At 37.5% G+C, this 17466-nt stretch overlaps 1 protein-coding gene across 1 annotated transcript in view; it reads right to left on the bottom strand.

Annotated features, from left to right (window-relative positions):
- Positions 1 to 17466, bottom strand: part of MLIP (muscular LMNA interacting protein) — a 99728-nt gene that overhangs the window by 34475 nt on the left and 47787 nt on the right. Inside the window, exons 5-6 of the mRNA XM_054383774.1 lie at positions 12809 to 14434; positions 7462 to 7533 (exon numbers count right to left, since the gene is read on the bottom strand). Of these exons, the coding sequence (XP_054239749.1) occupies positions 7462 to 7533; positions 12809 to 14434 (1698 nt within the window). The remainder of the gene's footprint in view (positions 1 to 7461; positions 7534 to 12808; positions 14435 to 17466) is intronic.

Raw genomic sequence — 17466 nt, 5'->3', positions numbered from 1 at the left:
GTTTCAAAAGCCAAACTCTAGCATTCAGTTTCTTTGTCATCCTTGCTCAGAGTCTGTGAGGAATACTCACTGCTAACCTCTATCCTTGCTTTGGAGTAATTGTCTAATAGACTCTATACTAAGACTAAAAATTACTCTAGAAGGCTGCTGATGGGTGAAGCCAGGCTACAAGGGAGGGACCTGCAGGGTTAGTGGATTTTTGTTGTTGTTGTTGTTGTTTTTTAACACATTACATTTTTCTGGAGTTGAATTTTGTTATGAACTGATCCCAGTGAGGTGGGCATCAGGGCTGTCAGTCATGTAAGACACATGTGGAACAGGGTGGAATATTGCAGAAACTTTAAAATAAATAAAATATATACTTAAGTAATTATTTCTGAGTTCAATTTTGTTATGTCTTGGTGTGGGGTTTTTTGTTTGTTTGTTTGTTGTTGGGGGGTTTTTTGTTCTCTCCTTCCCAGCTACTGTAAGCATACATCTACGTATGCAGAACTGAAAAGTTAATGACAATTTACCTTTAGTATTATTTTAATACCATCCATAAATGACCCTGCACACAAGCACATTTATAGAATACTACATCTTCTATCAAAGAGTACAGTAAGAAAAAAATGACCATAATTTCTTTCCAAACTCATTTCTTCCTTCCACTTCAGCTCCAGACAAACCTATTTGCTTTAGAGTAGCAGTTCAAAAGGAAAAAAGGAAAAGAATAATTGGTTTGGGCATATAGAAATTGTAGTAATATTATCCAAAGACAGAAGATGACAAGATAAATAGTATTTCTCATCTCTGCTATCCAGCTAAATTCATAGATCAACACAGTCCCGTAGAGTTGGAGGGGCTCAGATAAAGAGGACTCATCACTGTGTCCCTGGTTCCACTTCAGCTGAGATTACATTCTCCTGGTAAACATAAAATGTAGTGATAAAATCAAGAAGAGTCATTCCAGGACCCTTTGTGGCCAGGACTGCCAAAGCAGTCTATTGTACAGAGATGATGAGTCTGAATGTGAGTTAGGAAAACCAATAAATTTTAATCAGCCATGGGTTTGTAAAATTGAAATTGCTAAGCTTCTCAAAAACTTCAAGAAATCAGTAGGCAGGCAATGAACACAATAAAATAATTGTTAGGGGGAAAAATGCATTTTTCTATTTCATATTCATTTCACCGGAGCAGCAGGAAATGGGGAGCAAAATCAAGGGTAAGAAACAACTACCCAAACAATACCGAGGAATCCCCTCAAAGAAACTACAGACACATTTACGAGTCTCTGTTCAGAAGCAAGAGTCTGGATAATTTAAGTACTAATCATCCACCTGTTTCAGAAGAAATTTTATACCTAAATATCTTTGCATTTTTGAGCCTCCCTTGACTAAAAAACTCCAGTAAGTACAGCATGAAGGCCTATGTACTCCACAGTACCTCTTAAATATGGCCATCATGGGGGAGCCATGCTAGAAAAAGCTGTAAATTCTTCCTCCTTTTTGAACCTTTGAAGAAAGTTCAAATTCTAATCTTCAAAGTGATCCATCTAATTTCTTTCACTGCTATTTCTTCTTTTCTTTTCTGTTTAAACTGCCCCAAGTCCTCCAAAGAAAGACAAAAACAGAGAACTAGATTTTAGGCATTCCTATCACCTCTACAATGAAACAAGTTCCATTTAATGAACAATTTTTTTTTTCAGTAGTGTCTTTTTTGTATTTCTGCACAGAGAAAAAAATGTGAGATTAAAAAAGTATGAGTAGCATTTCTGAACTCATTACTGGAGTTATCATGCAATAATGTTATGTTAATTTAAAGCATTAGCACTATCTACAGTGCTGTTAACTAGCACTGACAATGATATTTGAGCCTCATTGCCTCAGCTGGTGGTCTAACAATATTAAAAGTGGAACATTCCTATTTAGATATTCGAATTATTTTATTATAAAAAAATATATAGGTACAGGTTAGAGAATGAAAATGTATTTCTGACAGAATTTGAATCTTCAGATGAAATAACCAGTTAACAGACCACTAACATTTTCCTTGCAAAGGGCAACTTTAGGAGTGTGATGCATATACATCATTGACGTCAGTGATGACCGCAACCCTCCCCTCCTCTTTCCCCCAAGCTATTTGTTTGCTAAAGCTGTTATCAGAGCTGAAAGGATAGTGGTAAATGATTAGAATGGGGTTTCCAATATTTTGTTAGAAGAGTGAAAGCTCTTGGCAATGTATAGGAAATACAGAACATTGTTTCATCCACCACTTTCTCAAGTAGAAGATAAAATGAACACTGTAACCTGCATCTGACACAACTTTCTTCTTAATGGTACCCTGAAAAAACCATGGGCTGAAAGAAAGTCAAGACTTTTCCTCTTACTTCTTTTAAATATTTTTCCCATCAATATCTTTGCTTAAGACTTCAGTACATGCAAAAAAGTCCCTCTCTATGCCACATACCACAAATTCCTTTAACCTATTCCTTGAAAATCCTGGAAGATTACACTGAAAAGACTACTTTTCCTCTTTTAGTTAATACTAAAAGCTCCAAGGCATTTGAAAGAAAGAGGGAGCTCACAGTCCTCTCCTACATTAACATGTATGGTTATTATTACAGGCAAGCTAGATCATCATTCTATGACTGCACAAATTACTCCTTTTCTTACCACAAGGAAAGCCTAGAAGTACTGAGAAGCATTTTGACATGACCATGTAATCTGGATGCTAGAAATTCACCTAATAAATGCACACCAAAACTATAGGGGAAACTGAGAAAATTTTATCACAATATTCTCATCAAAGTGTGGTCAGCCATGCCTTCCAGGTTCAGAAAGGTCCTGGCATGCTTGATATTACCTAAGTGTCCAGCAGTTAAATCTGTCATCTAAGAGTGGGAAAAGCTGGCTTGAATCTGTATTTGTCATGGCTGTTTAATAATGCAATAAGTAAGAATTGTCTCAAGACTTGAGTCTGGGTCTCCAATGTAGATCACTGTTGTATTTCCTCAGCTGCACTTTTTTTTTTTTTTTTTTTTTTTTTTGGCCTTCTTCATGAGGAATGTTCCTTTTTATTCCTGCCCAGAGAAAGTATATTGCATTGCTGGCAGCCTGCAGTATAGGTGATGGGATGCAATTACTAGATCTTCAGAGTTTTCCCAGAAGTGTAACATCATATAGAAAGACTAGTTTAGACTCTCTTGAAGTTAGTCAAATTGCACTGTGACAAGATAAAACATGAAGAATAGCCATAAGAAGAGAAAAATCAATAACCTAAAATATTTTTTCTTTAAGACAGAATATTTTTACTACATTTACTTAAAACTGAAATTGTAGTTTTCTGCTTGTAATTAGTTGATACATACAAGCCAGATAAGGCAACAGTGCTTTCACTTGTACCACTTCCATCAACAGTCAGCTATACCTTGTGCTTTTAGCACTGTTTGAGCAGAATATTTCCAGTGCCTCCCCTGCCCTAAAGTTTGTATGCCCAGGTCTTCTTCCCATCAAAATGGTGCTCAGATAAGGGAGGTTCACCCCAATCATCACAAAGAGGATTTTTATACCTGGACAAACAGCAAACCCAAATCCCTTTGCACAGACCTTGCTGTAGACCAAAGATCTCTGAATTGTTAAGAGAAGACTGCTTTGGTTTGCACTTCTGTGGCATCCAACAGTTTTGAGGCTACATCTCAGATTTTACATAACTCTGAAGATGAAGTAAGATCTGTTTTAAAAGACTGTCTACTTGAAGTTTAGAATTTTTCTGCAGGTCCATGAAATAAACTCTTCATCATTGCCTATTTTGATTGAAAGATATTTTTATAGATATTTGATGAACAGTCTCTAAATAATAGATGCATTGCTTTTGAAATATTATCTGATTAGGAATGGAATTTTCAATTAGACTATGATCATACCCCTATGCAAGCTCTACAAGAGGTTGTGTCAGTAGGGGGATGACTCACTGATTCAATGCTAATGAGGCCAGAAAGAACCACAATGATCACCTAGTCTAACCTTTCCTTTACACCACAGACCTGCCTGGAATTACTGTATGAAGTACCAGAAAAGTGTTCTGTCTTGATTTTTCAGCTTCTGTGATAAGGGCCTGTTTCAGTCTCCAGAAAACTTTTCTAATGACTACTTAATTTTTCTATCAAACTTTTGCCTACATTAAACTTGTGCATCTTCCTCTTCTAGCCAGTGAATCTTGACATTTGCTGGGCTGAAGAATTCATTATCACAATCCATGGACCTGCCTCATCACTTTGGATCCATGTGGCTATGATGGTACTGCTGACTGATGATGATTACCACTACTTCATTATCACCCTAACAGCTCTCCTTGCTCAGGCACTGTGGCGCACCAGCACTGTGCACTTGCTAGTAAGGACACTGACCTGCCAGCCTTGCTGGCTTCCAGCTCACATTCCCTGCAGAGTAGCCCACTTTTGCTCCTCTCTGACCATGCTAAGGATAAGCCCCTTAAAAAAACAAGGGTTTGCTCTTCTGGCTGCACATGAAGTTGCAGCAGCTCAGTCTTCCAAGAGTTATCCTGGACTGGGCTTTTTCTGAGCAAAGTGCATGTGAAGTAGAGAACATCAAGTTCTCTACTTGAGCAAACTCACAGCTGGAAAGTTTGCCTGTTATGAGATTTGATGAGATTAAGCCACTTCTGGAGTTGCCAAAGTATATATATACAGTCAATAAACATTTTGCTTCCCTACTAATGAGCAGATTTGAACATTTTGCTTTGAGTAAGAGTACTGCAAGTACAAGTTAGTGTAAGTAAGCACATGTTCTGGAAAAAACATCAAGATGGTGATAGCCTAATGCCTTAATAAGAAGAAGCTGGAAAATGGTGGCTGAAATTTAAGCTTATACACAAACATAAAATTAAGAAATTACTTGAGAAAGAAAGACCCAAGGATTCAATGTAGAGGCAGACAAAGCATTGCACCTTATATGATATATCAATGTCACTTTTCTATCACAGGATGTAATTAATACTGCACAGGAATCATCATTAGGGTCACCCACATCACAGTTCTGACTAATCTTTTTTTTCTTATGATGAGTCAAATCAAGTAATGTAATTACTCACATAGTGGAAAAATTTCACTTCACAGGGTCTGCATTTCCAGTTCAATCACATAGCAAACCACTTTTTTAGCACTTTAGGCAAATGATGCATTCCTAATCATGCATTTTGCTCAGAAATTTCTGTGCCTGTGCCTGCCTTCCTTGATAAAAAAAAAGGCTGCTTGAAAACTTATTGTCCACATAATATTATCACAATTTAATAATAAAACATCTCTTACATGGTTAAAATCTTGAATTTCTCTCTTTTTCATCCAGTGTTTTAAAAGTATTCCATAAAATGAGAGCAACACAATTACTGTCACGGACCTACAATGTGCCATGAATTAGTTTCTAGTTCTCCCCCCAGTTTCCTTGAGGAAAATATTTTTACATTTGGGCTTAGTACAATGGGGTCTGTATATGCCATGTAACTCCTTGGTGGTTCTTTAAGAGCCTTACTCCAAATGTTAGTCAGCTAATGTAAGACTAGCTTAGGAGCACAATAATTGGCTGCTAATCTAAAGATCAGAGAAAGCATATAATCAGGCCATGCTAAAACATACAGTTTACAAAGTAAATTAGTCCAGAGTCTCTCCTGAAAGTAAATCCTCTAGCAGAGAATTGATTTCTTATTAGTTTCACATGGCTGTGCTTTTACTACTGAAGCATACACCAAAGCTAGCACTATCAATGAAACAGTGGATAAGTCTTTTTAAAACAGAAATATCTTTTGAGACATTACTTTAGTCAACACATTACATTACCTAGAGATAGGGGCATTAGATTGTACAATCCAGTCTTATATATTGGGGATAAGTAGTTCACAGCTTGTGAGTCAATACTTCAGAAAGCATCAGCAAGACCATCAAAAGGAAGTCTCTGTCCTCTGAAAAAGTGCAGCCAGATGACTGACATTAACACACTAGTTCATACCAGGACTGTGCTCTCGAAGTGAATACCCTATTCAGAGTCACCAACTGGCTTGGTTTGCAAATCAGTGCACAAACTGGATGTCTTTTAGGTTAAACCAGCCCTGTAGTAACACTTCAGGAGCCATCTGAAATACAATTTGTAGAGTTTTGGATCACCTGGATCAGCTTTTTCCCTCCACAAATCCATTCCTACCAGACCATGTCACATGCTAGTGCAGACATAGCCTTCATTAGTACATTCAAGGAAGAGAACTGTCAGGTTTTTTATGCAAATAATTTAACAATCATTTGAGACTAAAAGAATTTTGAATGAGAAAGGAATGTCCTTTCTTGAGGGAAAAAAATAATTTTGCAGCTGTTAATTGACAACTACTAGATGACAAACAGTAATATTTCAGGACAAAACTATAATCTTCCAATTTTTACACAGCCAAGTTCACTCTTTCCAAAGTTTTTAGGCTCTGTAAACTCCTAGTGAAATCAGCTGAGCTATGTGAGTATATATTTAAATGTCTAGTTAGGAATGTTTAATCTTACAGAAATTAATCCAGAAGTTAAGTTCTTGATCTAGGTGCAAAGAAAGATTTTTTTTTTCTGATAAAGCTATAAATTGTGTGTCAGAGTGACTAAAACATGCTTTTAAACATATAAAATATTTAGTTTACTGCTCATCATAGGAAATTTTTGTTAATCTTAGTGATCTTTTCTTTTCTACAAAAGTAATTTGTGGGGAAAAAATCATAGATATTGGTGGGTACTTCGAACTCTGTGCAAAATTTAAAATTTCAATTGACTTCCAAGGATGCATTATCTAAATATGTACTGTACAGCCCAGTCTTTGTTGGCTGAGTCTTTGGAAGTAAATAAATGCACTAAAGACTGTTCTTTGGATCTGTCATCTTAACCTACAGAAAAGAACCCAAGATATGTACTGGGAACAGACCTCTCTGGCCTATGCTAGCTCTTGAAGTACTCAGGGAAGTTCTATGGGATAATGGCAGTTAACAGAGGCTAGTGCAATGGCCAGGAATATTGTCACAGTTTAACAACACAGCTAGTCAAATTTGCATATCTTGGAATGCTAAATTTACTAGTGTAAGCATAACCATTTAATAACCATCAATTTACAAAGACCTACTGACTGATAGGTTGCAGAACAGCAGTGACTCAGACACTTTCCAATAACAAAATGAAGTAGGAGGTGTTGCCATAAATGGCAATTGCTTTAGGGCATTTTTTTATTACAGTAAATTTATTTTCAGAAATTCAGATTAGCGAAGGCTTTGATCTTCAGTGGAAAGTGCCTGACCCTGAAAAATGGTTGGAATCATAATCTTGAGCAGTTAGTTTTCAGAGTTTAAATTCTGCAATATCCCCCACAGAAATGTCAGAATATGTTCATAAAGTTGAATGGCCTCAAATAGACAACGCAACTCCCATGTCTGTGAGCAAACACTAACCTTCTGTTCCATAAGTAATGTGTTTGTAGGGATTGCTGCAAATGCCTTGTAGCTTGTCTTGATCTTGTACTGCTAAAAGGGTAAACCAGAAAGCAGGAAAAGTAAAAGAGGGTAGAAGTGGGAGAGGGAGAGAGAGGGAAGAGAGGGGAAAGGTATGACAGAGTGAAAGATGATTCCAGTTGTCTTCCAGAGATGATGTAACAATACAATGCTTATGTATCACCTAAGAAAGCTATTTCTTAAAGAAAATTCAACATCTCTGTTAAGATTTTAAAGAACTGTAACCTAGATTTTTCACTTCGAAGAATTAAGTAGGACCAAGTGAATTCTCTGTACCAGCTCTTAACATCTGAAGTGATTTTTGACCTGCTTCTGCTGACTACCATTCTTAAATGAACATTAGGAGATACTGTGCATTTTTTCCAAGTTTGTTTGTGATGTGATACGATAATGTATAGCTGCTTATACCAGTACCTTCACATCAATAACTGCTGCTGTGTGGTGTGATCCTGGACCACATAAGTCAGAGAGTTTTCTGTGATTGACTTTAATGAGATTGATTAGGATGCTTACAGACTCAATTACTTGCATGAATGGGTAGATCATTTAAGTCACATCAAAATTTTTCATCTCCTAAACAAGCAACTCTACCACTCAAACAAGTATTTCAAAATAAGTATGGAAACTTCCACACTCTAATCATGCATATAAAAATTATAATCTAAACCATAAAAAAATGCATGGATTTGGGTACAAAAATCTAAAATTTGCCTTTAAAATTATTCTTTTATACAATTTGTAATGTGACTATATTAGCTTGCCCAGTTGTTTTTAACTCTTCAGAAGCAATACATTCTACATTCTCTTTGTAATTACAGAGTTTGAATTTGTTAATTTTTAGACAATCAAAGAGATTCTTTAATGTTTGCATGAGTTCAAGAGCTAGGAGTTTTAATCACACAATTTCTGGAATTATTTTTTACCCGTTAAATGGAGATTCCCTACTTTGTGCCCTTTTCAGCGACATTCTAGTAAGAGGTAATAAATTCACACAATAATAGAGTTTTAAGTTATTGATTGATTATTTCTGTGATAGTCACTGAAAAAAGTTACTTGTTAGTCACTTCAGGTTTTTTGATGTGCTGTTGTCTGCACTAGTGAATACTGATGATGATGAGATTACAAGCTGAGCAGCATGCTGTACTTTGGGTTATCCTTTTGTCACTTTTTTTTCTTTATATCTAGTAAAAGTTTCAACGAGAGCAGAGATGGCTAAAATTTTAATTCAAGTAAAAGAAATCTATATCATCCTCTTGAAGTAATGTAGGACACTATCTTTCAGGTATTTCTATACATACTAAGTTTACTTTTCTTTTTACTTCATATTTCATAGAAGCTGGAGACTGACAAACATTCAGAAAGTCAATAATCATAGTAATCATATCAAATGAATAGTCTGACAAAGCAGATGAATCCAAATGCTAGGATTACACTTTTTTTTTTTCCTTTTTAGGGGGCTGGGGGTAGTAGTACACATGAGATTTAGTGATTATATCCTGAATGTCTACCATTTAGGTCAAAACTAATGCCTTTTATAGTCATAGGCATTTCTACGGGATAATTCATCTCATCCCAAAACAGGCACTTAGAAAGGTAAAATAAAATAATCCTGTATTCTTTCCGTTAGCTATGAAAGATTTGCCCAAGTTGTGCTTGGATGTCTAACTTCCAAATGTCAAAAGTTGAATTCTGCCCTTTGAACATTTAAACAAGAACACCACTATAAAATGTGTGTAGGTTCACACATATATTTAAGAATATACGAAATCCATATGAAGATAATATATTAAATACTGCTTACTAAAGTAAGAGGAAAAACTAACATTCCAAGTACTAAAATCTGGATATCCACAATACGTATTCTTATTTGCTTGTAATTCATATTAAATCAAGAAAATTAAATAACTGACCCTGCAAATGAAATGTAACATGGCCACTAGCCCAGAGTGTGATGAGATGGACGTTTCATATGATAAGAGTACTATGATCACTTTGAACTTAGTTGTACCTTTACATCAGACTGTTATAGTGTAAATGTTTCTATGCTGCTTTAATGTGCTTTATTACTTCCAGATACTGCAGAACCTATGAGCAAGGTGATATTGTCACAATGTCTGAGGTCTTAATTCAGTTTCACTTCCATATGGATACGTTGACACATTAGTTCATGTTACTTAAAATTATTCTTCAGTGCCTAAATGCATTTAGTAACCTGGTTCATAGGAACTAGTAGTAATTTTAAACAGTCATGGACAATTAGATACGCTGGACTGCACCATGGTCCAGTTAGAAGCAAACCAGCTCCAGTAACAAAGCTTAGGTAAATATCACTTGGGGAGTTTTGGAGAAAACGTCCTATTTTTGTTGCTTAAATGATCACCTAGGGCACCCACAATACATTGTAAAATATGCTGGGCATATCTATATAGCCTTAAAATCAGTGACTAAACATGGTAGTGTAGGGCTCTTCATGAGTATTGTTCCCTGTTTTGTGACAGGTTTTGCAGTTGTGTTGAGCTCCATGTTGCTCAGTTAGTTGGCTTCCCAACTGGTTTGGGTAGATCTACATGCATTAAAAATAGGAAAAAAAAAATCAAAGAATATGTAGGAATTATACCAAATGTAGTAATTTCAAACAGCCTGAATTTTTTGTTCTAATCTGTTCCTGCAACAATTTTATCAGTCTTCTTCACTCCATCTTACTATTCATTTTGCTAGATTAGATCCTTGATAACATTATTAGAGTGTCTGAAAGTCCAGGGAGAGGAGGTTTATTTCCTGCAGTCACCTATAGCTCACACTTCACACTGATCTGTGGATTTATGTTTATATTCATTTTGCAAAAGAGTCATATTTTAAAATCATTGATGAACATAAATACATGAAGAATGGGAAAGCAGAGGAATGTATATGTACAGGTGCAGTTAAATGAGTTCATAGATTATTCTTTGATTTACATAATTGCTTTGATGTGATACCAACGAGACAGTTTGATATGAACACTGAAAAGTACAGCTAGTGTCAAAATTCTGGTTTAATAGGTGTTGGTTTAATACACATCTTAAGGTTGCAAAATCACAATGCCCCTTCTAGCTGCTGTGTTTTTCACTTGATATTCGCTCAACACATTCACACATGCAAAAAAATTTGTCATGCATTAACAGCCATTGAATGGAACAACCTGCTGTTTGTCTAGTTCCATAGTTGAGTTCATATGTACTAAATAGACCTAAATTCTGATTAAGACAATAATGTCACCCCTCCTCAATTTCTGTCTTTTGTTCTCTGGAAATATACTGAGATTGAAAGCTCAAGTATTCTCAGAGTGCCTGGTACCATTATACACATCAGCGAAGTTCATTGAGCTATGCCTTAAACTAGGTATGGACATAAATGAGAGCAGAAGGAAACGGAGTGTTGAATGCACACTTATTAACTGTAAACAAAGCCTCTGCCTCACCTTCTAAAGCCACAAGACATCTTTCCTGCACTGAGCACGCAACTGCATCTAACTGAGAGTTTTCAAATCTTCCACACCCACACTGGAGCCCCTTTTGTCTGCATCACTAAAAATTTCACTAGACTAATGCTCCATGTCTGTTAAACTGGTGGAAACCCTCCCAGTCTCCACAGGGTGGTGAGGCAAATTCAAAAATGCCACCATATCACAGGATAAAGAGGAGCTGTCAGGAAACAGGACATCAGGGAAGGCAGAAAAGGTGTAATTATCTCTGCAAATACAAACCTAGGCAGCAGCTCTGTGTTACAAGCAGAGAATTTCCTTACCACCAGAGACTCTCACCATTCTTATTGCACTGAGAGCAGAAAACAAAACCGCTGTGTAATCTGCAGGCTCAGTCATGCCTTCCATTTTGTCTCAGAGGCTTTTTTTTCTTGGAATTTCTACAACTTCATTTCTGTCTTTGTTTCATTAATACTGGCAGGGTGTAGCAACACTGTACAGCTGTGCTTGACACAATTGTTCCTCTTGGGTTGTTTGGGTTTTAAAAACACCATTTGTGACAATCATTACTTTGTGCTGATCTGAACCACTCATTTTTCAATTAACATTTTCCAAGCAGTACTAGTCACCCCTGCCATGGCCAAGCTCTTAGGAACATATCTGACACAACTTGATCTGACAGGCCAGGCTATAATTTTGTGCAGTGAACAAGTAAATCAATAAATTGCGATAGCCTTTCTGTGACAGGCACAGTTCAGACATGAGCAAGAGGAGACGTAAAGGAAGCACAGAGTGCAGAGATACGTAAAGGAAGCACAGAGTGCAGAGATAAGATAAAAGGGGTTGAAAAGTCTTCTGCAGCTCTGATGTCTTCTACTACCAGCTCTTCCATTTTGCATTGCACCTTCTTCTATTTTCACCTACCTGCTGCATGCTATTTGACTAGATTACCTTTTTTCCCCTTCCCATTCTTCAGATTCATCTTTAGGTTTAAAATATGACTGGTTCTCAATCTCTCCTCTAGGAATCACCATCATTGCTTATTCTCACTCTGCTGGTTCCCCTCTGGCTTTGGATGGATGAGAGACAGCAGGAGTGTATGTGACCTGTCAAGTGTGAGACTTTCATATTTGCAGTATCTCATGTTGTAGGAAGCTTGACTTTTTCCACTCTTTCTCTGTCTAGCACAACAACATCAGAGAAGTACTAAAGAAAGGAAAAGAGACTGTCCTTGTTTTTCTTGGCTAGGCTTTTTGGCCACAAAGTCTCTGCTCAGGTTGAGCTCAGCTGTGCCTCTGAGCTAGTCTCAGAGCAGCTGAGGTGAGTACAATGTCCTGAGAACAGGCAGGATGACATACTTGGGAATCAATTGTCACTATACCAATCAGGCAGATTAAGCTGCTTCTAGCTCAGCCATGCACCTAAAATCACCATAGTTCTATTATTTTCACTGGGAATACGTGTGGATTTACATCACCATGGAATGTATAGAACATGCTTATGATTTATCTTTGACACACCAGTGTTTTGGGTGAGCTTTAAAAATAAGTACACCAAATGTAAATCAGAGCCACTGGACACAAATTCACTTTTAGTAGTATCTCCTCCCGCTCATGAATAAAGTATTCTATTTTTATGCTAAAGGATTCCTACAGCATCTTCCCTGTAGTACAGAACACATTGTTAGTACTCTAGTATGGAATGATTCCATTTTAAACATTTTTTCCACAGATCATTTATTTTACGAGCATTGTGCAACACAGGTGTGATTTTTTTCCTAAAGAGACAAAGAACTATTAGGAAATAAGCATGCACCAAGAGTACCTTGGGTTTGATGTTTTCATTGTGAAGAGGCAGGGGAAAAGGCAGTGGTGAAGTCAGGTCTCTGGGTCTTGATGGCAGTGTGCTGGATGACTTGTCTGAGACAGGAGATCTGCACTTTAACATCGATGAGGTGGAATATTGCTCAGGTCTTGGGGAGGAGGAATTAGACCTATAATTTATGTCCACCAATGAAGAATTAAGCTGATAGGAATTAACATTACCAGTTCCTGGAACTGGTGGAGTAGAATGAGGCCGTGAGAGAGACCATGGCTTTGAGGCACTTGAAGGGTTAGGAGAGGAGGCACTCATCTCCTGGGCAGATGCTTGGGATAAATCTGATTTAGATCTAGAAGCTGAATGCAAAAGCCTTTGGGAAGGAGATGAGAGTTTTTCTAGATTTGAGGGGAAAGCATCTCTACATCTGGTAGAAAAAAGCAAAGGATATGACCGGCAGGTAAAGATGGGTGAGTAAGTGTGTACTCTCTGAGATTTCTGAGGTGCCCAAGACCTGGGGGCAGCGTATTGCAGCGCTTCTGGAGAAGGAGCGGTAGGACGTGCAAGGGATGAGAGAGCTGCGCCACAAGGAGGTGGCAGTGTAGACTGCAAACCTGGAGAGGCACCTGATTTCCTGTGGGAGGACTGGGGGGATGACAGAGGACTTTGGGAGTCTGGTGAAAGTGTTCTGACTGGAAGGTGCTTTTTAGGAGAAAAGGATCTTGCCTGAGGGGTAGGATGAATCTTGGAGGCTAAAGGCAGATGCTGAGCCCATTCTGAAACCAAATATTCTTCTCTGCTAGGAGAATCTGGCCCTATAGGAGGGCTTGAAACAGATTTCTTGGGAGTTGGGGGAGTTGTTTTGTACTTTTGATCTATTGTGAGTGTTGAGGAACCAAGGGAGCTAGGAGAAAATGTGGGACAAGAAGCAGGAGAAAGTGGTCTTCTCTGCTGAGAAGAGCCTGATCTCAAAATAGCAGTTAAGAGGGTCAGTCTGGTTGGCAGAGGGGATCTGACTCCTGACTTTGCTAAATTTCCTCTAGATGACCTTTGTGTGCAAGGTTCATTTATACTACATATTGTTGAAGAGGAGCCATAAAGAGAGGGTGGAGACAAAGGTTTAGGGCTGGGAGATAATGAATGTGTTACTATATGTACAGGGATGGGAACTGAAGTGTTCAAGGTTTTGGAAGAACTGCAGAACAAAGACTGAGCTGAAGATTCTTGGATTTCAGCTGACCATGGAGAACTGCGGAAAAGACTTCGGGTCTTTGCTGGAACAGAGGATGTGGTGTGGTCTCCTATTTTGCAAACACTGCCAGGGGTATAAAGACTTGGTGTTTGTAGGTTGTCATACAGTTGAGGAGTGGAGTAACAAGTGTTTGATGCAGAAGACAATATTTTAGACGTGGAGAGAGGTGAACTATGGGAAGCAGACAGAAAGTAGAGAGATGAATCTTGCTTAGAAAACCCAGTTGCTGACTGCCAGTTGTTACGGGAGTCTTCCAGCGAAGAGGCTTGATTCAGATTAACCATGGCACCACACACTACTTTCTGATTAGTTGGAGAAATTAAGTGGACAGCAGGTGGTTTAGAGGAAAGATGATCAGAGATGGAAAGAGTAGAAATTAACTGGAGAAAAAAGAAAAACAGAAATGTTAATATAGGTGGAACCTTTAAGCACCCCACATTTCAGTCCTGTGGTCATGCATATAGTGTTTGCATTAGTGTTAGCCTGTGGGTTAAAAGCACAGAACTGCTTTAAAAACAGGGATAAGGCTCTTAGAGGAGATGACTGAGTGTGGGCAAGTTATGTGTTACTTTGTGACACCTCAGTTTTGTTGAGATAAACAAGATTCAAGGCTACTGTATTTTTCACCTTTGGTAAAACTCATGACAGCTGTGCCATCCCTGTCCAGAATCATGTGATGCCATCACATTATGTAAACATAACAGAAAGTGAGAAAATTGCAATACTGTCCCATCTCATTGCTTGTTAGTTCAGTGGAAAGTAGCTTTTCTGTAAATGAGATTCGAGTACTCATTTTCTCATTCAGTAAACACCTTCTGCAGCACTGTGAAATCAGAACAAGAAATTTGCTCAGAACTACTTAAATCAGACATGAAGTTAGTTTTTCACTTTTCTTGTCGTTCACAGAGCAGTGCATTCGTCAGTTTGCAGACATAGGAGCCCTTATCCCCTTCTCCAAAGCCTTACAATACACTAACAAGACAGTAATGAGCTCTTTCACGAGTGCCTTTTTTTCCTTAGGTCGATTCTAATTAGGATTTGTCAAAATTAATTAGAGCATACAAGTATATTATCAACCTTTTATACAGCTTTATGCTTCTAAAGAAAGAAATTTTCTCAAAATCTTCTAAGTTATTATAATGCTGAAATGAAAAACTGGGGTATGCACAATATGAATAAGACATATCAGTATGAAATAGTGTGTTAAGTCAACTGTAAAACCAAAAGGCTACAAATTATCACCTAACTTTTGACTGAGTAATTTGTAAGCAGGAAAATTGATTCTAATCCTTACAAACTTCTCATAAAAGCTATAAACTGTCTATTTATCTGCTGTTTGATACGTTGAAAAGATTATGCAGTTCTATAAAAGAAAATTATACCATTCAGTTCCTACATACTTGATTTGCACATGGCTGTGGCTTAGCTTGTGAATTATAGTTTTTAATATAAATATCTTGCCCACAAGAGAGAGAATTATTATGGTGATTATGGTTATTATTATGTAATGTAGCATTGATACATCACAAAACAAGGATAAGAACTAATCAAATACATTTTAAATGAGAGCAAATACTGGAAGAAGCTGTGAGAGAAGAGCAAGATTTAGAGGCTGTTAAGTGCTAAACTATACTTAAAAGGTTAAATATTGGCTTAACATGCCTATAAATACCCTGTTAGTCCTAGTTTCCTGCTAAATAATACCATACAAACAGCAAGCACTGTAAACCGAAGACACTTTCTGTATAAGATACCTTCAGAAAAGCCAGGGCAATGCCTTGATTTGCAGAAATAAACACCAACCATCAAAATGCCTTTACAGCCACACTAACTTCCTATTTTATACATGTCTTAAGGTGCCTCATTTTGAAGTGGAAAGTCAGTGGATGTATACGTGGCATATATCTGAATTAAAAAATTATGTGATATTGTACCAAATATCCAATTGGATTAAGAAATTATGACTTTTGTTGGAAAAGCTGCTAATAAAAAACAAGAATAACTTACCAATATTTAATGATTATAAAAAATTATCCTTGTATATGTTAAGAAACATAATTTCACAAGTTAAAAAGCAGCATGGTAATACGTCTGATAATTTGGATCTGCTGTCTGAATTTAATAACGAGTTCTGGAAGCTGATCAATTGCCAAAAAAAATCTGGGGAATAAAATCTCTATATTTCAAAGGTGAGTAGATAAATTTCCCTTACAAAGACAACAGATTAAAAGAAAATGAGGAATGAATATGAAACTGTATAATGAAAGAGCTGGACGTGCAAAGATTTCTAATTAGTTAAAACTTAATAAGAAATATTTATAAACAGCTAGAAAAATGCTTTTGGTAGTAGATGATAAATGTGCTCCTGCAAGTATGATAAAGACATTCAGTAGTATTCTCCCAGTCTGAGCAGCGCTGAATATTTATGTGGTAAATATGAGGTAATTGAGTAATGACTCAATCTTCAAAAAAGATTTTGCTGTTGTCTTATAATGTTACCTAAATCTATAGATGATCACTCTTGTATTTACAGGATCAGAGAATTATAATCAATGTTGGTTGGAAGTGACTTCTTGAGGTCATCTAGTCTAGCCTTCTGCTCAAAGTAGGGATCTCCCCAACACCAGTGGGTCAGCTCAGGGCAGCTGTGGCCATTTCTCACCAAGTCTCTACAGCTGTAATAGAGGTGACTCCAGCACAACCTGGGCAGCCTGTGTTGGTGCTTAACACCTCCCAGTGAAGAAGCTTTTCCAGATGTCCAGCTGGGATCTCCCATGCTTCAATTTGAAGCCATTGCTGTCTTGCCTGTCACTGCAGACAAGAATTTGGCTCTGTCATTTCCATAACTGCCCTTCAAGTAGTTATGTGCTGTTTCTAGATACCTCCTTGTCTGCTTCTTGTTGGGAGTCAACAAAGCCAGCTCCCTCAACTTCATCTCACATCTGGCCCAGCCACCTTTATAGCTTTGTGCTAGACCTCCATTCCCTTATTCACATCTCTCTTAAATCTGGGGATTCATGGCCACCAAACTGATCATGGTTTTACAGGTGCAGCCTCACCTGTGTCAATGGAATTTTGTTTGCCTTTTTATTTGTTTGGTCTTGTTCAATTTCTCTACTGGCTTACACTACTTTTATAGTTGTACTGAAGTGGATGCAGTAGGCTTGTGTTCCTCCTTTTCTTAGGAGGTCTTCAGATACACATTTCCCAAAAATCTATGAAGTTAAAATAGGTAGCAAGGTTACATTAGCCCAAAATGGTCAAGAAACTTGAAAAAATCATTTGCCTCATAGATGGTGATCCTGGAAATATCAAAGAGGTCACAGTCTTAGTATTGAGCCTTTCCCAGGACACCTCCAGCATGTCTGATACAGCAGAGCTGATCTGGGCACAAGGCAAGAAGTCTTTCTGG

The sequence above is a fragment of the Indicator indicator genome, chromosome 9 (assembly GCF_027791375.1).
Source record: "Indicator indicator isolate 239-I01 chromosome 9, UM_Iind_1.1, whole genome shotgun sequence".
NCBI lineage: Eukaryota > Metazoa > Chordata > Aves > Piciformes > Indicatoridae > Indicator > Indicator indicator.
The sequence above is the reverse complement of the archived record's forward strand: the minus strand, read 5'-3'. Positions and strand labels throughout refer to the sequence as shown.